Below are 24,944 nucleotides of genomic sequence, written 5' to 3'. Positions count from 1 at the left end.
CTTGATGCCATTGGAAACATTTAAAATTGTCAAATTTACTTTGAATCAATCTTCTTCAGATCGAAAGATCCTTTTGAGTTGAAATTTGTTAGGGATTCTTGCGATCATGACCTTTCACGAAATAAGGAATTTTTATTTTGCCTTTCTAGATTTTAGCTATTATTGAGAGCGATCTTTGCATCGATCGCAAAAAGCCAACTCAAGGATACTCGTCCAAGTTTAAATCGAAAGGGCGACCCTCCTAAGATCGAGGGGAGTTCAGATTGAAAATTCCTTTTTAGGTTCAAATTTTCGTGAGAACGATCTTCTACAGATCGCTAGAAATCCTTTGGTAAATTCTTTTTTAGATTTAAGCTTTCACGAAGATGATCTTCAGATGGTGAGAAATCCATATGTTAATTCTTTTTCAGATTTAAGCTTTCACGAAAATGATCTTTTGCAGATCGGGAGAAATCCTTAAGTTAATTCTTTTTCAGATTTAAGTTGTGACACCCCATTTATAATTACAGCTTATCTCATAAGAAATAGCCATTTAACCTGATAAGATAATTTATATTTTCACTGATACATTATATAACCCTCATGGAATGACATATTCATCAAAATTTTATATTCCCCTCGACGTTAGTATCTATGAACATAAGGAAAGGAGAGAAGTAAAGTTTCTAATTATTACAAAATTTTAAATACACATTCACTAAAAAACTAATACATAAGTAATTATGTCGCTAGAGCTCCCAACTCAAGATTTCACTACTAACTCACCTATATTAATATTGATGATCGTCTAGTCACTATGGTTTATTCCCGAAAAAAAATTATGTGCCTATATAATTAACATATGTATACACATAATCGTCTAATTACATGTTTGATTTATTTATGAGATAATATTTGAATTATTTATTGTTATTTTCCAACATTAAGATTATAGGTAAACCACAAAAGCAGTTTTAGTCTAATACACCTCAAAGGGAGTTCGTGTAAGATTTTGCCACTAAATATGAAATGTATTTGTAATTATAATTACAATCTCAATGGATGTATATATACTTTTGCAAACGGCAGGAAGTATTGTATAATTAAATCTAACTTTACGAAATATCAATGTAATTAATTATTTAATTCTTAAAGGATTTTAGAAATAATCGCAGCTCCAAATAATTTTATAATTTTTTCTGACAGATATAGCTACAGAAACCTCCCCTGAGGCTTTGATCTATTTACAAAAACGCAGAACTCCACTGCGATTCGAACAATAATTGTCCCCTACTCAAACAGTACAAACAACGACTACTACTATTTTTTTGTTTTGTTTTGTTTTCTTTTTTTGGTGGCCAAACAACTACTCCTTTTGTACACTACATAGTTCATTTTCTGGTACTAAGTGTCTTCTGTTGCCACTCTCATCTTATGCGAGCAACAGTCCTTTAAGAAATTAATGAAAAATAAAAAAGTGTGATCCATCTCTACAACATTGCCGGACCACAACGCTTCCAACGTTAATTTCGCGGATTGCATATGCTGCCGCTTTATCGCAGCCGGTTCACGTCATCGTCGACCTAGAGAAAGATACACATCGTCGTGGAATGACGTATGAGGTTACTCCATGACTAGTTCCATGTGGCGATTTAAGTCCTTGAGGTAAGTAGTAGAAGTGTATTCGTCCAAGTCACAAGAATCCAAGAGCAACGCTCTCTCGCCCGTCGACCGGTGCCTCATGTCTACTCCTTCGCTCTCGCCTTTTAGTAATTGAACAACCTGCAAAGACATGAGCTCGAATCGATGATTTTGAAGTCGAAATATAAGGCGGGAGTGAATTAAAGTATGCCAATTGGTATGTATTAGCTATTTAACACACACGGATAAGTTAAAAATGTAAACGAATAAATTACATCGACAACCCCTGAATAATTCCAATCCATACCCTCTCGAAGTCAATAACTTACACAAACAACCCTAAGACCTTCAGGGATGTACTTATAATTTTACAATAATAGAAATATTTGTGTAACTGAACCTAATCTCGAACAGCGTTAGATGTAATTTACCGTATATAGAATCCTCTTGACTAGCACATATATGTATATCTTAAGAGAACGTTTTATACACAATATCATCTAACGAAAATAGACTGACTGAATCTCCTCTTGCAATTTGCATTGAACTCTCTATTTTTCACGTATACACGCCACATATACAAAAGTTAATCATCAATTTTATTTGAAAAAATATTTAATACGTATGACATATACATATATATGAAATTGAATAAAAGATGCGATAGAAAATCCAAATCAAAACATGCGAAGTAAAAAATTACATAAGACAACAATCTGGAGCAGAAGATTGGGACAGATTGTTGGTACGTACCCGTTTCATGTTGGGGCGCATGTTGGGCAGGTGTTGAATGCAGGCGGCAGCTGTGCACATGGCACGTTTCATTTCTACGATGTTGTAAGTTTCTCCTAACTTTGGATCTGCTATTTCACTCACACTATTCTTCTCAAGAAATGGTTTTGCCTAGAAAACATATATGGGTGCAAATTATCCATTAGAAGTACGTACATACGCCATATCCTTTCTCTTGCCTACGATTATTACACATGAAATTTTCAACATTATAAGTAGTTTACGTGTTGTTCCCTAGACGACAGCCCAACGGTTTAGGTTCAAAATTTTTTTATAAGAATTCTTGATTCAAACATAGGTGGGTGCGTCAACAGGGTGTGTGCGTTTATTTAAAAACAACAAAAAAGGGAGTCTACGTGCCTTGTCAGAATATCAAAATGGGGGCCAAAGCTTATAAAATGTTTGATTTTATTTTAAAAATAAATTTTTGAATATTTGGATAAAATAAGATTATGAAGTTTATAAAATATCAGTAACGACAATTTGGTAGTTCATATGATGAAACTTAAAGGATTTTATTAAGATATCAAAAATCTTTCGAACTCCTTACTTTTTTTAAAAGAGATTATAATGTTCATCTTACTTTTGGATCTTATAAGCTCATTCTCTTAAAAAATTATCAAATACTTGTCATTATAGGGTCAATTACAAAAGGCTTCTCTGAGGTTTGTCTTCACTACGAATATCTACTCCTTGTTTGAAAAATTATAGATACCTTCTAAAATTACAAATATCCTAATAAATACTCCTTTACAATGAGTTGTCATAAGAAGGTATTTGTTCGGGTACTTATAATTTTAAAAAAGTATTTCTAATTTTTCAAATAACAAGAAGGATTTACAATTATGACACCTCAGAAAAACTCAAGATAATTTACCCTATTTTATATAAAATATTTTAAAAAACTTATAAATTCAGGATAACACCGTCTGACTCACAAACTTGGCAAGATTCAAAATGGAAGATAGGCAAAATTATGTATATTATAAACAGTAAAGCAAATGATACCCAAATCACAAGGCTTTGTCTGGAGGAGTCAACTGCACGACGCCCTGTTATGAGCTCCAGCAGCAGAACCCCAAAGGCAAATACATCAGTCTTCTCATGAACCAGCCCATGCATGAAATACTCTGGAGCCATGTACCTGGTTTTAATTTTATTGGAAACACGTGCAACAATAAAATATAATATTAGGGACCAAATATCAAGTAATTACATTTTTAAAATTGTCAATAAAAATATGTAAGAGGATTATAATTTTTATCTTGTTACTACATATGTGTTGCTAATTATCTTTAATGACAATTTTGTACGCAGCTTTCGTCATGAATTATTACTGGTAACAACTTTTACAAAATATTAGTTACTGTTAAAACCACACCAGAAGAAATGCGAATTTTTGTTATGGTTAGTTACTATGGTCCAAAGTAAAAAATTTTGAAGAATCCGAATTAACCACATTTGTGTGACCGCTATCACAATTGTTTCAGCAAGAGGCTAAAACATTAACCATTAAAAATTATGGCATATGTTTCAGTCATAACTGATCATCATAAATATTTATTAATCGTAGTTAAAATTTTAAGTTTTTGCATCGATTTTATACGATCATGGTAGGTAGTATTGATTTGTCATGATTTTTAACTCGCATAGCAAAAATTTACACAAACACTTCTTGAGGTACGTCATAGTAACACCATCTCAGCGAATGCACCTATAATTTTTCAAAAGGCATGAAATGTTTATATATTGGAACTCAATTAAATAAGTGTCAATATAATTTACCCTAATACTAAATATCATAATTACTGAAAATATTAAAATTGTCCCCTTTTTATTTTCATCTCAACTCTTTTTTTCTCTTTTCTTTTTTTTTTTTTTTTTGTAGGGTCTGTTAAAACAAGCTTTTCTAAGGAAAAAGTATTATTTTAGTCCACTAAGTATGCCTAATTTTAATTTTAGTCCGATAACTATGTTCATTTTTGTTTAGGTTCAGTAACTTACGAAATTACTTACTTTTAGTCCTCTGGCATATTTTCGGACAATTTTACCCCTATGAGTGCATATAGACTAAAACTGTCTTTCAAAAGTTTCATAGGGGTAAAATTGTCCGAAAATCTGCCAGAGGACTAAAAGTAAGCAATTTCGTAAGTTTACCATAATCACAAATATGTTTTTGTTGTTTGAAAAATTACAAATACTTCTAAAATTACAAATACTCTAATAAATACGTCCTTGTAACAGCTCAATATAGGAAAGTATCCGTAAGTAAGCAAATCTCAAAAAGCCCATTAGAAACTACCTGTGTTTTTTTGTCATGAAAGCAACATCTTCACTAGCAGAAATGAAATTCAAGTCAAGTAAAAAAACAAACTGTAGTTTGTTACCCGAAAGTGCCTTCAATTGGAGAAACAACGACATGAGCCCATTTCTCCGGCAGCCATTTCGCCAGTCCAAAATCTGATATCTGCATAGTTCATACCATACCCCACAACAAAAAGAAATAAATAAATAAATAAATTTTTCCTGCACTATAAATAATTATAATAAAGCAATATTATATATCGCAAGCAAACAAAACAAATGCAAAATCTTAAATTTTTTCTACCACCGTGAGTCAACATTTACCATAATTTTGGTTACGGATAAAACATTTGTCATAATTTTCAGCTATGGAAAATGTTCTGGTCTTACTTGCAGAAACAACGGCGAATGCCCGTTGCGCCTACGGTTAATTCGTACCCGTCATGATTTTTTTTTCTTTCGATTATGATAATTAACCATGACGAAAGGTCGTATACAGTTCTTCTGGATTCATTTATAAAGGCACAAAAGACATGAACTAGAACCTGAGCTTCATAATTTTGAGAGAGCAGTATGTTTGAAGCTGTTATATCTCTGTGAATTATTCGTCTTTGGCAACCATGATGCAGATACTGCAATCCCTCGGCCACGCCAATTGCCACCTTGTATCGTATTTTCCATCCCAAGCTCTCTTCAGAACCTGAAACACTGAATTCTCCTCAGTAGCCACAGGAGTAAGTTTGTAGAAGAATTTTGGAACTGTTTTTTCATGTATTATCTTAGATCCTTATTCGCTCATCTTTTTTAAAAGATTTTATAAGTAGATTCTACTTTTAGAAATAGCAATTCTGGTCCCGTAATTATATAAAATTCTACTTTTATTTCAGCTAGGATTGATTTCGACAATTCAGGCCTGCAACTTAAGATAAAATTCACCAGAATTGCAAACTTAGTCGGAATTTGGGGCTTATGTGAGAAATCCATGCCAAATTCTGGCTAGCTTTTCAATTTTCGGCAAACTTTGTCCGTAATGTGTCAATTTTCTTTCGTTGCTCGAGCTAATTGTCAATTCTGGCAGAACTAAAAACGACACTCACTTATAGTTACAGGTGCAAAATTGTAATTTTTCCTTAAAATTCGTTGATAGAATAAGTTATAAGATTTTAATAATAATAATTTTATAATTAACTTAATAAATTTATTAATATTTTTAAAAGAAATTTATAAGCTCCTGATACTTTAAATTTTATAAGCTCGTTTTTCAAATTTTATCAAATACTTTGTAACTCTGATAAGATGTTTAAAAGCTTATAAGGTGGTTCAAATCATAGTCTTTCCCAAGACAGGCGCGGAAACGAAAGCGACAAATATAAACATCACCGTGCAAAATAGTGGCGAGGCTTCCGTGTGGAGAGTACTGGAGGACGAGGTGCAAGCCCTTGTCGGCGCTGAAGCCGATGAGCTTAGCAGCATTGGGGTGGTCGATGTGAGCGATGATCCCCAGCTCCGACAAGAACTCGCAAGCTCTGTCTTCCTCGTTCTTGTTTTTCTTTGTTATCTTCTTCACAGCGACAACCTGCCCATCTGCTAAGCACCCTTTGTACACTGCTGCATGACCTCCTTTCCCCAGCAACTTATCTGATCAAAATACAGCGAAAAGGGCTTTCATCAAACACTTGTTAAGCTTATTAGACACTTGTTAAATTGCTCTTATTTGGATGTATTTTCAAAACCCCGTTTTCAATTTTATTTGAAAAGTCGAAAAACTTGTTTGTTCGAGTCCATTCTCAGTGAAATTGGCATTAATACAAACTCAAATCGAGTTCAATCAAACAGCATGTGGGACCCGCCGCTAGCATTATCCACATTATAAAATTTTATAAAAAAAGTGTAAAAGAAAATATTTTCGAAATTGATACCTATGTTTACATTTTATCACGTCTTTCCTTTCGTATAGAAAAACACATAAATTAATAAATTCTTACGTATTTTCATTCTCATACTTACAGAAAATAACGTCAAAATCTATGGTTCCAAACAAATTTCCATTTTGCTCAAGAAAACCGACACAAAATTAAAAATTCATTTAAAAAATACTTATATAAATAAGATATGAAAATAAAAACACAACCAGACATCAACATGAATGTGTTTGTACTTCACATGACCGAGATTGTACATATAATTAGACCAGCCAACAAATGCTACAAAACTGACGTTATCCGAAACAGTTAAAACCTAATCAATTGGACACATGTTCTGTACAAAAGTGAAACTTGGGTTCTATGATCATGACTGCCAATCAATTGCTCAAAATTTAGGTCAATCAAAGGGGAAAAGAGGGTTAACCACTCAAACTTGACCATGTTGTCTAGTCCCGACAAGGTTTTAGGTCCACTCCCATTTGATTCCAAGAAAATACTCAACATCCAACTTGTAAACTTCGACAATTTCTTCAAATACGTATTTCGGGGGTTAAATGCAATAACATCTTTATAAAATAGTATTAGACGAAAAAACTTCTTAATTAAACGAAAAAAAAATAATTCAACCTCCTAAATTTTTGAAAAGGGCAACGCGATTATCTGTCTCTGAAGCCAACCAACCTTTCACAATGGGTAAATGCAACTAACTCAGAAATCCTGGGGATCCCAGTTTCGTATCTATGACTCAAAACTTGTAAACTTATTAATTGTTATATAAACTCATCAAAACTATCGAAAAAATATAACTATGATGTAACTATCATAGTTCGTAAAATATAAATTACCTAAATTGTCCATACATTTTGTAAAAATAACCCATTTTTTGTTACTTAATTATATCATTAATTTTATAGCCACGTATTGAGAATCAATTTATTTTTTTATTCAATTAAAAAATACAATATAAATTTAAATTATGCACAAACAACGAGCGTGCCCAGATCGTTACCATACTTTAAACCTAAACTAATATAACCACAACAATGAAGCCCCAATCAAATGCTTTTACAATACAAAAAGTGGAAAAAGTTGCACAAAAAGTGGGGTAGTTGATAACTTGATATCCAACCAACTCTTTATTGAGCTTAGCATTATAACTTAGACTGCAGCCCGCAATAACTCAAAATTGGCGACATGTCTGTCTATACACATTACACTTTTATTAGGTGATGGTCATAACAAATTTGCAGCCAACCTTATTGACAGCGATGTCAGAATTCCTAAATTGAATGACAAAAAAAAACATTGTACAATTCAACAAAGAAATGCTATCATTAGCAATTTGGTGATCAATAGAGTATGTTAAATGTGTTCTTTGCCGTGCCATCAAATTTACTTTCTTGGGGTTAGAAAATTCCTCACCTTCTATGTCGGCTTTCAAGATATTTGACTGAATATTTTTATTTCAAATTTTATTGTATTTTTTTTTTTTGGCTTTATTTAATATACGTACATTATGCGAATACTTTTTTGAAAAATAAAATAGATGATATAATTTTTGAACATGTGATGTGTATCCATTAAATGAAAAAAAAATGTAAGAGAATTTGAATTAGAAAGTCAGTCGGTAAAAATAGACCTGTTGATGAAATTCTAGTGTTAGGTAGAGGTCAAAAAAAAATTGATTATTCTTATCATTATAAACTACTACGGTTTACAAATCACGACAAATTAGTACTCCCTTCGGCGTTTTATTTTTAATTATGATAATTAATCATGGCAAAAAGAAAATCTTTTTGCTCGTGAAGTAGCCCTATATTTATGTTTGGTACGTAAAAATGCAAAATAATGTTTATATTCTTTTCAAGGAAATTTTTGTTCAAATTAGGTTGGTTGAATCGAATCAATCGCACTAGCAAGTGCAGTATACTTAACATATATTTAGTACATCAATCACATGATAAATATATTACACTTATTGTATACTTTATTTAGATCTGTTTTAAGTTAATACGTGCTCTTCTTTAAGCATAATTTCAGTAAACGACAAAAACTCCTAAGTCCTAAGCGAGCCCCTCAGCACAATGTCATCAGTTAAATTTGATAAAAACCATATTTGACAACACAATGAAATTGAGATACATAATAATCTCATAGTAGCAAAATAATATATCAAGAAAATGAAAGTTTTGATACACACAAAAAACTTAATTATCATGGTAAAAAAGTCAATTAATGTCTTGCAACAATTGGTAAAAACATAGACATTAACGGGCAAAGTGGTCATGAATGAAGAATAGCTTAAAATCATCAATCATGCAAAGAAATGACACAGATTATAACTAACTTACCTGGACTAAAATCATCAGTCGCCTGTCTGAGCTCCTCATAGCTAAAACTCCTCCAAGATGGTTTCGGAGCCAAAAAGTCTCCACAGTCGGCAGCCTCATCCGTGCTGCGGTTCCTCCCCGACCTCTTCCTCAACGTCCTCTTCGACAGATCGTGCCCCACGAGCAACGAAATCGTCGATAATTTCAACGTTGTTGTCCTCTTCACCTGCCCAAACAGTTTCTTCCACTGCAGGTTGCCATTATTGAGTAATTCCCGTCTCTCCGTCGGCGACTTCTCGCCCCCGAAACTGCTGGTCCTGTCAATGCTGTGGTCGGAATCCGAACCTGATATCTGCCCCTCCAACACCCCTCTCGGCGAGGATTGCTCCTCAGTCTCTTCTTGTTTTATCACAGTCCCAGAACACTCTGTTTTACCCTCTGCTTCAGGGTTGTGTTCTTGCTCCTTCCCTGCATATCCTGGAACCTGATTCTCTTCATTTTCGTAGATTTCTGCAACTGTTTCACCTCCTGCATGAAAATTGACTCGGATATTACGAGAAAAAAGCTGTGTAAGAGGAATTATAATACATGTAACTGTACTATAGCCAGTATGCGTATAAGCTTTTACCTCCGACGGCCATCTCAAGTCAATTAGAAAGCTTACAGAAAACTGAAATATGTAGAAACTGTATCGAAATTTCCTGGAGCTGGGCGGAGAAATAAAAAAGAAGGGTTTCAAGAACTCTTCATCATTCTCTCTCCCGACTCCTGCCTAGCAAGAACTGAAGAGAGAGAGAGAGAGAGAGAGAGAGAGAGAGAGAGAGAGAGAGAAGGAGTCTCTCTTGTGATTGATGCTGTTATAAGAGAGAGAGGGAGAGAGTGAGAGACAGAGAGAAGAAGAAGAAGAAGAAAGCTGGTGTATTTGTGATTGATGCTGTTAGAAGTGAGAGAGAGAGAGAGAGAGCAGGAGGGGGAGGAGGAGAGGGAAAACTGAAACTTAGGATTAGCTTTGTGGCCAAGGGAATAATAAATAGCTAATACTCATACGTTTTTCGTTTTTATTTTTTATTTTTTAATTAATTCATACGTTGTATTTCTACTACAGTAATATGAATATTAATTCATAGGGATTATTACATTCTCTTTTTTTAAAATTTGGTATAATTACATATAAAATCTCTTGTGATTTGAGAAATTACATCTAGTACTCTTGAGTTTTACTCTTAATTGACTTAAAATTGATTTATTGTAGGTCGAACAATTTTTTTTGAACTAACTACCTTTATAATGGTGAAAATATATCTCCTCACATGCATTAACGCGTGAAGACATATAAGGGTAAGTTGATCATAAATTAATTTTTTTTCGATTTTTTTTGTTAATATCAACAAATTTAATAATTTTAACTAATAAAATAACTTATTTATTAGATAGAAGCAAAACTCAAGAGTTTTAAATATAATTTTTCAAATTATAAAAAATTTATATATAATTACATCAAATTTCAAAAGACAGTTTAAGGTAATTATCCCTAATTAATAAATCTTATTTAGGACACGGAGTTCCCTTCTTTGGATAATGAAATCTGGGCCGTCCCTGATTGCTGGCGCAACAGCCGCTTCTCCAGTCCGAATTAAAGAGCAATAACGAACCCAACTGACAATGTCTTGTGCCACCTCCAGGGGCATTTTCGTAATTTCACAATTTTTTCTCTTTTTTTTTCTTCAATTTTTTAACACGAAACATAAATGAAATAGAATATTTTGGTACTAAATAAAATTATAAATCCTTGAAAATACCAATGTTTGGAATTAGTAAAAAAAATTTAAATCCTAGCCCAACTTATATTTAAATATTAATGTATTCTAATGATAACTTCGTTTCATTTTCTATTTTTTTTTCAGCCGTAGATTATCTACTCAAAATTTAAATTCAAGACCTCTAAAAAAAAATTTTAAAATCTAAAAACTATCGAACTGTCCTTAAAAGAACTCCCGATATATTCTAATTCACAAATAAAAAATAATAAATATTACTTATGAGTGGGGACAAGAGTTGGCATAAAGAATTTCAAAGTCAAATTCTTCCACATGTTTAATCTTCAAATTGACACCAATTCTCATTTCAAGGAAAAGTAAAGTATGTCTCTTAATTGTATGATGCCATAAGTATAAAAATACTTAACATAGATTATTATAACATGTTGAATTTATTGAATATTAAATAATTATTCCCCTCTATATATATATAGTGTAAATTCTTTAATATAATGATCGTTTAAAATAGTAACAGAGCAAACTAAATAAAAGGTCCAAAGTTCGAATTTTAATGACTCTTATTAATGGAGAAGAGTTTTGTACGGCAATATAAGAAAATATGACTATCATATATACTGTAAATCATTCCGACTTAAAAATTATAGTGAATCAATGTAATTTACCAAAAACAATTATTATGGCCAGATAAAATCGATGTGAAAATTTTAGTTCTAATCACGATTGATCAATATTCACCCTGATTCTAACCATAATCAAAACATTTAGGCTTTGTTTGGTTTTGTGTTTTCGTATTTTCCGAGACAAGATAAAACACACTCAATGTTTGTTTTTGTGTTTTTACACCTTATCTGCGTGTTTTTCTGTTTTTCAACTTTCTATATATAATATATATATACATATATATATAATATAAAACAGATATGATTTGACAATAAACAGTATTTTTTGTCTCCCAAAAGTACAACATTAAACATAAAATATTTATATATATACATATTTATATATAAATATATATGATTTGACAATGAACAGTAATTTTTGTCTCCCAAATCCCAACATCAAACATACACCACTTATTTTAAAATATTTTAAATTTTCCCAAAACACAAATCCAAACATATCATCTATTTTCAACACACACTCACTTATCTCTATTTTTCTCTCTCTATTTCCAAAAACACAAAACAAAACAACTAAAACACAAATCCAAACATAATGTTACTGCTGTTTTTTCACTGTAGCTAATGTTTTGTCTCACTTATAGAAACAATGGTTAATAGTCGTTCCATGACTGTAGTCGATGTGTATTTGTTATGATTTTTAACTTTTAACCATAATTGTAATCGCAATGAAAATTTATATTTTTTCTAGTGTGTTAGATTTTAGGGGAAAAGAAAACATAAAATAGAACAATTGTTATTTTTCAATAAAATATTTTTACTTAATAACTCATTTCATCCTTATTTATCTTAATTAATCATTAATTAAATAAAATTCTAAGAATTATAAGAGAAAGATAATGCAAATCAGTGTTGGATTAATTAACAAGTAAAATTTTTACTGAATTCATTGTTAATTTACATTAACAATGAATTTCACTATTTTTTAAAAAATACATGTCGTTGTTGTTAGTATTATTTCTTGTAGTGCATATTAATTCTTAGAACGATGAGAAGAATTTTATTACTTTGACCCTCTTTGTGAGGACGTACTTAAGTTACGGGACTATTTTATCGAGTTTTTTTAGATGTATTATTAAGGGAAAAGTATTATTTTAGTTCGTTAAGTATGCCTAATTTTAATTTTAGTCCGATAACTATGTCCATTTTTGCTTAGGTCCAGTAACTTACGAAATTGTTTACTTTTAGTCTTATGACAGATTTTCGGATAATTTTACCCCTATGAGTGCATATGGACTAAAACTGTCTTTCAAAAGTTGCATAGGGGTAAAATTATCCGAAAATCTGCCAGAGGACTAAAAGTAAGCAATTTCTAAGTTACTGCATCTTAATAAAAATGGACATAGTTATCGGACTAAAATTAAAATTAAGCATACTTAGCGGACTAAAATAATACTTTTTCCTATTATTAATTAAGGATATTTGGAGTTAATAAAGAAAAAATTAGTTTATTTGGCATAAGTTAATATTTTGTATAGTAAATTAAGTGATTATAATGTTCAACTAAGTCATTAATTCACAATTGGTTTAGTTAGAAATGATTTTTTATTATATTATTAAGATCATATATAATATTTTAAATTTTCAATATTAATCTGGCAAACAATTGGATTAGTTATAGTGGAATCATCATGTAGAGGGTATGAACCATCTAAATAATTTCATATCTTTTAAATATTTTATTTAATTATGCTATATATATCTTGGAACTTTAATATTTCAATTAGAAAATTAAAAATAGAAAAGAAAGCTTGAAATAATTATATTGTATTTTTAAATACAAAAATATGTTTTTCTCTTTAATTAAAATTGAAATGGTTGCAGATGTCATGCATTGTTAAAGAGAAAGCAAGTATTATTAATTTATTATTAAAAATAGTATTTTTATTTATAATTTTTGCTTTTCATAAATTAATTTAAATAAAAGATTATAGGCAGTTCTATATCAAAAATCATAACTAAGTATTTTCCACTTTTAATTATTTTTTTTTCAAACGCTCTCCAATTTAATTTTTATAATTTTAGACAAATAAGTTTTATTTTTTTTTAATACTAGATTATTATTTTCTTTTCAATAAACATATAGTATTTAATTGACGGGTGAGGACCACAAAATTATTAAAATTGAATATGGTTATTGACTCCATTATAATCTCATATATTCAATTTCGGACTGCTCATTTTTTCAATAATTAATTGACATCTACCTTGTTGTTAATAATTTTAATTTTCATAGGTTTTAAAAGAATAATATATTAATTTTCATAATGTAAGATTCATGGGCATCGCGTCCAATTTATTGACAAAGTTGAGATTTTATAATTTATTATTTAAAAGAAATTAAGTGACGATTTTAATACTGTCAGTAATTATATATATTAAAAAAAAATTATTTTACGTTTTATAAGTTAGTTTTTTTTTTTTTTTTGTCATTTTGGTCACATTTTATTTTTCCATTCACCATATTATACCCCGTAAAGAAAAATTATAATTTTAGTCCCCAAATTTTAATATCGTTAAATTTCTGATGTAAAACAATTAAATAAATGGGCACAATCAAAGTTTTACTAAAAAAAGAATTAATTATAATTTTTATGCATATGCATCAAGTGTACCGTGTACTGCTAGTATATATAATATACTCATTATTTATATCAATATTTTTTACTATATCGGAAATTCCAAATATTAGAGTCGCAACTCAAAGCAGGGAATTTTTTGAGTAAAATATGTATTGATAATTAATGCATTTTTAAAAAAATTATCAGACAATTTTGTACGTAAAATTATAAGCTTCAATAAAATAAAAATATATTACTGAAAATTATACGTTCAGATACTGTGTGCCACCGTATCTAATATTTCTATATATAATCATAGTTGATGCCGACCTATGACTAATTATACTTTGTACTATTTTTGTGTCCAATTATAGGACACAACTCTAATAATAATTCACTCATCACATTAATTACCAAACACAATAATGTAAATGCCAGTGTCTGTGTAGTCCTTTTCTGTCATATCTGTAATAATTTATTAAATGTGAGGAGATAAGAGTAATTATTTTTGGTAAACAAAAATGTGGATTAATTAATTAAAATGCCCTAATAATATTTATTTTTAACAAAATGATAAAAATAATTAATTTCTTTTTTATAATACGGGTCCAATTAAATATTTATTATATTTTGCTCTTTTATATAATTAAATAAAATTTTAATTTATACATATTTATCAAGTGTGCTTTAATTAAAATTATTTGAACCTTTTCCACTTTGTGAAATTCTAATCCTTTGGTAGGTGGATCTTTGAACACCTGTTTAGTTAGTTGAATTCCTCACAATATTATATGCATATAGTTTATATTATATTCAATAAAATAATTAATAATCTCTTGATATGTTTTAATTACGAAAATTATTTTTTTTAAGGTAAATAATATCGACACTTCTTGATATTAGGTTAAATTATACAAATATTTTATGTTTCTTCCAAAATTACGGTTACACCCCTTGAGGGGTGTTGGTGTAATGTTTTTCAAAGAGTGTTTGTGTAAGTTTTGTCTTTAAATAAGGGGTGTAGTTGTAATTACAACTACAACTTCAGAGGTATAGCTGTATTTTTTCGGAAAAGAGGGGTATTTGTGTGTATATATATCAATGACTATATATATATTTTTTTTAAAAAAAAATGGGATCTCATTCTTGTCATATAAAGCTAATTTAAATTGAAAAAATTGATATGTAAAAATAGACATAATTCCAAAATAAACAATACCATTCTCTCTTTATAAAAAAAAAAAAAAAAAAAAAAGACATATGTAGTTAATTAAATTAAGATATATTTTTCTTTTTCATTTTTGGTAAAAAAAAAATGGAAAAGCACACTTCAATGATAAGAGAATTACGGTTGCCTTATGTGTACAATCATGGTCCTTACAGCTGTCTTCACTATAAAAAATTAAGTTTTTGCTACACAATGAATGACCACGGCTTAAAAATTGTGCTAAATCAATGATATTAATTACAGTTAAACAAAAATGCAAAACCTTAAATTTTTACCATGATTAATCAATATCGCCATGATTTTCAGCCATAGGCAAAACATTTGTCATGGTTTTGACCTTACCTGCAGAAACAACGGCGAATGACTGTTGAGAAGCCATGGTTGAATTATATTTACCACAGTTTTCTTCTTTTAACTATAATAATTAATCGTAGCTAAAAAATTATATATTGTACAGTGCTTATTATCGTAAAATATCAAGACCTAACTACGTCGAAATCAACGCACATATATCATGACGTATAGAATTTTACTCCACTAAATGTCTTGGTAAGAATTCGGACCTAATTCATGAGTATAGAAACATTCGACTTTAATCGCTAGACGAGAATAATTAATATTGTATAACTCTATGGTTTGATGGATGGGATGGGATTACAAAGTGAGTGAAGAGTCAAAGGAGAAGAAGATTGACGGTTTAGTGGGTGAACTAAACCAACTCTTCCAAATCCTAATAATTTAAATAAATTAATAACCGTTATATGTACATGTTTGGTTGAAGTCCAAATGAATTGCTTAATCCACCAACCTCACCAATGTTAATACAGTCAGAGGAGCACGTTTAACTGAATTCTCACAAAGTCTTACACGTCATACTCAAATGGGATGCCAAAGTTTTTTTTTTTTTTTTTAATTTTTTGAGATAATTATACTCGTCTCTTCTGAAATTTAATATATATATATATATTCTCTTTAGTTTAGAAAATTATATTTAATATCGTTGAGATTTGCTTCTATCTAACAAATAAGTTTCTACATCTGTCAAAATTCAACAAATTTGTTAATATTAATAAAAAAGTAGATAAAAATTCATGTTCACCCTAAAAATTCTATGAGTACATATGGACTAAAACTGCATTTCAAAAGTTGCATAGGGGTAAAATTGTCCGAAAATCTGCCAGATGACTAAAAGTAAGCAATTTCGTAAGTTACTGGATCTAAACAAAAATGGACATAGTTATCGAACTAAAATTAAAATTAGACATACTTAACGGATTAAAATAATACTTTTCCCTTCATTGAAATATATAGAATATTGAATTAGTGGGAGTACAATTGATGTAAGCAGCGACATCAAAAGTTGCTAATGGGGATTTGGTACTCCAAATTCAAAAGGTGGGGCAACTACCTTTCTGGAGTAGAAGAGGATGGATGTGATGTACATAGTACTTCTGCTCTCTCTCTCTCTCTCTCTCTCTCTCTCTCTCTCTCTCTCTCTCTCTCTCTATATATATATATATATATATATATATAAGTATAAAATTATATTTTTTTTGAAAAAAATTAAAATTATATTTACACCCTTTTCGAAAATTCTTCCTTTACACTTGATACCATTCTATTAGGATATGGACAAAAATAATAACGTTAACAAAAAAAAAATTACATAAATTTTTGATCCCTTATTTAACATTTATATATATTTTTATACTTATAAAGGAATAAATATAATATACATATATATGTAGAGTGAGATTAGCATCATTATAATTTTTTCTTTATAAGTACAGAGTTACTATATGACAATGTTAAATCAAGGGCAAAATAAAAAATTTATGCATTTTCTTTTTTTGCTAACATCAGTATTTTTCATTCAAACCCTAACGAAATGAGTCAGGTATAAACAGTGAATTTTCAGAGGGAGTATAAATATAATTTTAATTTTTTTATAAAAAATATAATTTCAGATTTTCAAGAAGGTTTACGTGTAATTAATCTGGTATATATATATATATAATATATATATATATATATATATCTCAGTAATATGTAAGTGACTGATTTTGGGTTGGTTAGGGTTTGGCTAAAAGGGTCAAACATGGTTCAGTTTGTTTGGACTGATGATCTTCCATCAATAAACAAATACCTATGATGTTGATACCATAAACACACACTCAACGTGTGTGTATGTGAAATTGTAATGACATCAATGTGCAATAAGATTTTATAATGTAAGCACTCCTTTGTTTAAGTGATTTTGCTAAACCAATCCAATATATATTGCATTATTATCTTATACATATACTAATATTTATTTCTAATCCAAATATGTACGGAATTGTTTTAAATAATAAGTATTTATTAAATATTGGGCAACTACAAAAAATATTGAATTTTCGCTACATTATAAATGACCACAATTTAAAATTTATGATAAATCAATACTATTAACCACGGTTAAATAAAATCAAAGCAAAAACTAAATTTTTTTACCACGATTAATCAATACTCGTCATGATTTTTAGCCATAACCAGAATATTCGCCATGGTTCTGGACACGCCTACAGAAACAACGGCTTATAATGGCCATTTCAAAGGTATTTTGTCTTTTGTTATGATTTTTTTCTTTTGATTATAGTAATTAACCATGAGAAAAAATCATATTTTTTTTAGTGAGGGAATCCAAATAATTAATATTTAAACAATTTAATATTGCAAAATAACATGATTTCTTAAGTGTTGGGACTTTGTGCAATTTTTTTAATTATAAGTTTTATTATCATTTACCAAATATACCAAAGAATATTAATTCAAAAAAGTTTTATTCAATTCCTTTCTTATTAATGTGGCACAACAAACAAATAATTAATTTGAAACAAAAAATACAATTTTAGTCCTTAAACACAGAGGAGGTAATATTTTTGATCCTGCACGAATTGATTTTCGCAATTTGATCTGAAACTTTAAAATTTTTGTAATTCTAGTTCTTGTTCGGCTAATTTGACAGAAAAAATTACACGTGACTTGCACTTGATCATCTAATTAAATTATAATTTTAGTTCTATAAATCGATCTAATGCTCTGATTCTACAAAATAATCAATTAATTTTGACGGAAGAGTAACAAATAATTAAGGAAATTCGCCGCAAAACAAAATTTGCGACCGAATTTTCGATGATTGGACCAATACTGCAAAAGATCTACCCAAAATAGATTGCGACAGATGTTAAAATGTGAATAATGTAATACTAAATAACGAAAATTTACGACTATCACCCCATATATATATTGTTAGAAAATGAAAGATTCTGCCGTGGAAAACCACTGCCTTGAAAGCAAAATTTCAGTACTACTGTGCTGCAAATAGTATAAACTAATCGCTCCCCAAGATTAACACAGCTATACTTTCTTACACGCTCACTCGTGGAAGAAAGCTTGGAACAACGAACAAAAATAACACTCAAAAGTGAAAGAAGAGGAAGGAGCTAGAAGACAAGAGGCTCTCGATTTTGGTGTGTTTCAAATGCATAGGGACTAAGGCTATTTATAGATGTGTAGCTCGGTTGCTTGAGGACGTTGGACTCTCTACTAGCCACAAAAAAGGTTGCCAACGGATTTGTTGTTTAACATAAGCATAAAATTCGGCTAAGAGAGCAAAGGAGAAGACTTGGTCACTAATAAGTCTAAAAACGTGGGAAATAAAGGATTTGAATATAACTTTCACAAAAAATATATATAATCACACATGCCCAGCCCAACTCGAACCGGGACGAGCGAACACGTGCATGTGCTGATTCTTCCGAATCCATCTACCCACACTTTTCATTCTAAATATTGCAAGATGATTTAATATATAGAGAAGAAAAAGTTGTTGTTTTTTCTATTTGGGACATTAGTCATTCGCAACATATGTTTTATCTAAATATAGCTGAAATTTTGCGACACTTTTGTAGCATATATACTATATATTAAAGGAGAACACCTCTACAAGTCATAAAATTATTTTTGAAATAATTATTTATTTATAGTTAATATTTTTTTCTCCTTCCTCATGCTCCGATATTCTCTTTCAAAATTATTCATTTGTTATCATAATCATAATCATTTTCATATTATTATTTTTCCTTCAACAAGAAAATCATTAAATGATATTTAATTATTTTAAATTTTTTTATGTATATACATAGAGTATACCACGTACAGTAATATGTATTAATTGTTTGCTTAATAATGGCCACTCCTCATTAAATAATGCATAAATTCAGTCTTAAATTACCAAAAAAATTGTTTGGTATATATATATATATATATTAATGATCATTTATTGAAGGATGATATGTAATTTGCCCTTAAATTGTATGCATGCAGAATTCCGCTTTTGCCCTTCTCAATTTTATAAATAGGCATTAACCATTTTTATGTCGATTCTTAATCATCTCATGGAGTTCTCTTTATTATCATTTTGTGTTCCAATTTTGCCCTTTGTTTTTATACTATTGACCAGCAAATAATTAGGATCAAAATTATAAAATAAAGAAAACTTAAAAAATGCATGGCAAATGATTGAGGAAGGACAATTTTGAATATGGATTTGAGTCCCGATAAATGGACGAGCATTTGTCTTACTTTATATGAGTTGTTGTAATTTATTTATTATTTTTAATTATGATAATGTATTGATTGAATTGTTATACCGTTTATTTTATCGAGAGATTGATGTAATCGTGTTTTTAATTATTATTAAAAAAATTAAAAAAGAATTGGGGTTTGATTTTTTATGTGTGTTGACTAATTTGGACAGTATAAGAATTGTGTTCATCCAGAGTCTGTGGAGGTCTCTGTTCTTTTCTCTCTAAAAACGTGAAAAGGCTGAAAGCGTAGAGCTAAGTCGCCGTTTGCTGGTTCGGACACGGACAAGTGGGTAATGATCCCACGTTGTTGGAGCATGTGAACCAAGCCTTCATGTGCCAATAAAGCTAAAGTGGGCCAAATTTGTTCTTCTTCAAAATAAAGGGTAAAGTTGAGGCTAAAACTTTGGCCCATTACACAAAACGAAAACACCAAGTATAATATATATATATATATATATATATTCTCAAGCCCATCAGGAATTCAATTTGAATTTAATTTGAAGCAAATTCATGACGATGGTGACTCATTCAATTTTAATTCATATTTTCAAGACTCATTCACTTTAAATATTACGGCAATGTTTTGAAATCTTGTTCGGGTCGAGTAAATCATCTATTTGGATCGAGAAAACCATTATTTTATCCATAAAATGATTTTGAGATACACCTCGCTTGTTAGGAGTTTTAGTCGTTAGGAAAGTTTTCCTAAGGCTGATGTGATCTAAGGTGACTGATGACACTTGGGTTGATAAGGTGTCATATGGTAGAGTCGATTGCCACATGTATGGGCCTTTTGAACCAAATATTTTGGCGGGTTTTAATCATAGTCCAAGTTAGGAATGTCTTGGGCCTCCTCACTTCCTCTTGGGCTTATTGGGTTGTCCGCTTTTTTCTTTTTTTTTTTCTTTTGGTGGGGGGACTGTTTGGGCCTTTTTAAATCAGTCTATTTTATGTACATCAATATATATATGTACAAGAAGAATTTGGTGCTAACAAAAAGACTCTCAAGCTAAAATCAATAGAAATAATGAACTTCTTATTTAAGAGCTCATAAGTGGCGAAATTATATTTCTAGTTTTTTAGAATTGGGGTTCAACACTTTTAGTCTTCTAATCTTATTGCATTTTTCCCCAATCAATAATGATAGCAAAAGAAATCCAGTGCTGACGACCGTCGAACATGTTTGCCGTCGATTCCTCTTCGTTCGATTGAATCGCAGTATTAGACCACCACCATCAGACTCGTCTCTTCCATACCATTCTAGCGAGACCGGCCTTACTCAATTTAGTAAAGAATTTACAGGGATATAAGGATTTTAACAAAATTGTGCCGCCGGCGACAAGATGGTGGTGGTGGGGAAACCAGGGATAAAGGGGTCGGGTGGGGTAGTTAGTTTTTTTTTTAATATATAATAATAATATATTTTTAGAATTTTAAATTATTTATATATAATATAAGTTAAATAATTTGTTGAATGTAGACCTTTTATTTTTTTAAAATCTAACGATTGAGATTACTTGATTAGATCTAACGATCATTATTTGATTAGAAAAGATCCAACGGTCATTAAAATAAAAAATAATATATATTAAGTAAGGGTATAATGGTCATTTTCTAAAAAAATAATACCTTTAGTTGGATTTAGCGAGAAATAGGGCCATTGAGTTGAGTTTTACAAAATACATGGGAGCTTTTAGCCTATTATCATAATAGGAGGATTTCTTTTATATAAAGGAATTTTATGCATTTTGTCTCATGTAAGGGGAGATGTAGAATTTTCAGCTCCTTTCACAATCTATAATGATAGCAGAAGAAATCCGCTGCTTTGCTGAATTGGAAAGAAAACTTCACTGCTCTGCAGATCAGATGAAAATATACAAAAGAAAAAGAAGTGGAGGTGCGGGGAATCGAACCCCGTGCCTCTTGCATGCGAAGCGAGCGCTCTACCATATGAGCTACACCCCCGTCAGATGCTAAAACTTTGTCTCTATCTTAATTATACCCATTAGTTTTCAATGTTTCTAAGTGTAATAAATTTCATGTATTTGGTTGTCATAATTTTGGATTAGTTTAGAAAACCCCGTATTAATTGGGATGATATAACATCTGTTTAGTGTTTCCATCATCCTTCCAAATTTGTCCATAAACCACTAAGTGGATTCTAATTAATAAACACAAAAATAACTTCGAATTAAATATAACTTATGTAAAGTGTAAGATGATTTTGGTATATTTGTTTTCTCCAATTCAATTTTGGGTGAATGAAAAATTAATACCCTACATAATTATGTAAAAGTTGGACTCTGGTCAAAACATGGTCACAGTAGATGAGACCTTCCCACACTTCATGTCAAAACCTATACTTAGAATACATCCTTATTTCCTTGATACTTTACTAGTTCGTGGAAAAGCCAAGCAAGGAGTAATAAAAAGACGGTAGAGTTTGTTCATAATTAAGGTTGCATGATAAGAAATACAAGCTTATAAGCCTAACATGGGCTTACTAAGGAAAAATGCTAGTGGGTGGTCTTTTTAAGCCAAAGAGGTTTTCATCCTAGTGCCTTTATTATTATCAAGTGCATGCACAGAGATGTCGCCTCAATAAGGTTCAAAGTAAGTTTTAGGAAGACATAATCATAAAGCATTATCTCTCAATAGTTGGAAGCCTTGGCATCCTCTATGTTGATATATTTTGTGGCCCTGGCCAAGAGGAAGTCAAATCTTGAAGCAGGGAAGCTAAGGATTTAAAGAAATTCCCGTCCAAGAGCCCTTGAGAGAAGGTATTGGCTTTGACCTCCTGTGTGGCCAATGGTATCCCCAAGGTCGTTGTATTGAATCAATGAGGTTATTACTTTAAGGACTCCTCGTCCTTTTGGCGGATCGCGAAGAGGTTGAACTCTATTTTTCGATGTTTTTTGACTATTGGTGAATTAGTGTAAGAACGAGGATCAAAACTCCTGGAAACTTCGATTGCTCCTATTGGCAGTTTATTGAACCATTGCTGAGCTGTCCTAGCAAAAGTGGTGACAAAGACACGACACTTGATCCCATCAGTGCAGTGGTGTAAGAGAGCTGCGTTTTTGAAGCAAGACAAGTGCTTTTGATGATCAGTAGTGCTGCAGTTCAAAGGGTGCTCGTCCATCATAACTCCCTCCGTGAAGGGAATACCTCATTGCTCTTCCAAGGGTGCATTACAGTCTGGTACTGGACGTCTTGAAATCCCATTTGGAGGCACTCCACGCGAGCGGAGGAGGAACACCTCCTAAGGCTGCAAGGGTTAGCCCTGTCTTTCTTGGATCACAAATCTATGGGCAGAGAGCACTATCTTCCCTACTCTGGTCTGCTAGCATCCGAGGGGGGAGGTATCCCATGGGCTGGCACTAACATGACCATCTGCTCCCGTATAACTATCGTGATCATCTGTTGTATGGTTCTTAGCAGTCAGGGGGACAATCTGCTTGAGGAGGTATCCAAAGAGGTGCTATCCCGCGGGAGTTCAATCAAAGGGTCCACGAGCCTAGAAGATCCAAGGACTGTCATTCCACCAACATGGGCCAGGGGTGCTCCAGCACAACCTGGAGGGCTTGGGGGTTACCTGTCTCCTCCACAACCTTCTGTTTGTTCAAGGCGTTACTAGGTGTCTCCATTGGTACTCGCGTTTTTAGTTCTCTAAACTTTCCTACGGACGATGCTACTTGAGACGTGCAAAAATCGCATTGGTCTAGTCAATGTGGACTGATGTTTGGAAATTGGGCTGAAACGTTCGCAGGCTCAGCTCAGGGAACCTGCAAAACAAAATTATTAGCACTTTGACGCCCATGTTAGTATTAAATTTTGAGTAAAATAAGATAATAAATAGAGAAAAAGAACACGGTATGATGAAAAGGTCATAGTAGTAAAGAAATATGACAAGAATTTCTTATGAGAGCTTAGAAGAGTCGTCCCCTATCTAGGGAGACTGAACCTGTATTTATAGAAGAGGTCCCCGACCGAGGGGAGGGGAGATGGCATCCGAGTAGATTTAGGGAGGCGATTAGCAACAGATAAGTCCTCCCCGTTACCCTTATCTTACCGGTCAATGAGCCTAGCGGGAGTTTTTCCTAATTAAGAGATTTTAGCGGGATGAGGAGTCCACAACCCTAGGGGTCCATCCCCTTGTGCCTTCTTGCAATGACCTGGTCCGATGGCAGTCCTCCAATGGGGCAGACACCTAGCTGGCTGACGTTAGATCTTGGGCTTCTGGGATGTATATGCTCTTTCGGCCTTAAGCCCTTTTCTGCTGTTAATGAGGAGCGTTTGTTCGTGTTAGGCCTTCTGGACTAGCTTATTGGACTAAGAAGTCAGCTTGTTTTTGGGCCACCTATATGAGGCCACATCACAACCATTTCTCATAGATGTAAAAGTAAACGACCCCTTCAAAGTGAGAGTGCAAATTGCAAAGTTAAAGATTGTATTTTTTGAAATTGGTGTTTGGTTTGATAAAATTGGATTCCAAGAAGAATTTTTAAAAAATAATTTTAATAACTTTGTTTGAAAAAAATTCAAATTTATTGATATTCAATAAAAAAATCAAAATTAAAATTAAAAATTTTGAAATTATTAAAATTTAAAATTATCCAAATAAAGCTAAAGCATTTATTTTAAAGGAAATCCTGCCATCGGAATACAACTTAAAAGAAAAGTGAATTCCATGGATTTTTTAATAAAATATATTTTGTGATTTTTTTTTATATGAATTTAATTTACAGTGCTTTTTTGGTGTTTTTTTAAAAAATGAATATCGAATTGCCCGTTTAGGTTAGGGGTGATAGATGAGTCCGCCAGCTCGCGGCTCGATTTTGAGCTTGAATTTTTCAAGCTCGAGCTCAATGCTCTCTGTTTATAGCTTGCGAACTTTTTCTATTTTTTTATTTTATATATATTTATTTTTAAATTTTTTATATATTTAATTTAATATTCAATATTTTCTTAATTTTATACTCAAAATTGACTATATATTATAATTATTCATGAATAGCATATATTTTATTTTAAATAATAATAAATGATGGTATTTTTATTTATGTTTGTTTTTCTCCCTATGTTCATAGAATAT

General features: G+C 31.2%; 1 protein-coding gene and 1 non-coding gene across 2 annotated transcripts; both read right to left on the bottom strand.

Moving 5' to 3' along the window:
• Positions 1–1,192: 1,192 nt before the first annotated feature.
• LOC105178240 (receptor-like cytosolic serine/threonine-protein kinase RBK1) lies at positions 1,193–9,962 on the bottom strand. Its single transcript, XM_011101669.3, has 8 exons — positions 9,600–9,962; positions 8,993–9,499; positions 6,097–6,354; positions 5,262–5,416; positions 4,800–4,879; positions 3,421–3,556; positions 2,374–2,523; positions 1,193–1,761 (listed from the first exon to the last, which is right to left on the bottom strand). The coding sequence occupies exons 1-8, from the start codon at positions 9,610–9,612 to the stop codon at positions 1,603–1,605; spliced, it is 1,458 nt and encodes a 485-aa protein (XP_011099971.1). The 5' UTR covers positions 9,613–9,962; the 3' UTR covers positions 1,193–1,602.
• Positions 9,963–21,741: 11,779 nt separating this feature from the next.
• TRNAA-CGC (transfer RNA alanine (anticodon CGC)) lies at positions 21,742–21,814 on the bottom strand. The gene has a single exon. It is a non-coding gene; the product is annotated as a tRNA-Ala (tRNA).
• Between the last annotated feature and the right edge of the window lie 3,130 nt (positions 21,815–24,944).

Source organism: Sesamum indicum, linkage group LG9 (genome assembly GCF_026168435.1).
Source record: "Sesamum indicum cultivar Baizhima isolate 11 linkage group LG9, ASM2616843v1, whole genome shotgun sequence".
In the NCBI taxonomy this organism is placed as follows: domain Eukaryota; kingdom Viridiplantae; phylum Streptophyta; class Magnoliopsida; order Lamiales; family Pedaliaceae; genus Sesamum; species Sesamum indicum.
This window is presented reverse-complemented; position numbering and strand designations above follow the sequence as displayed.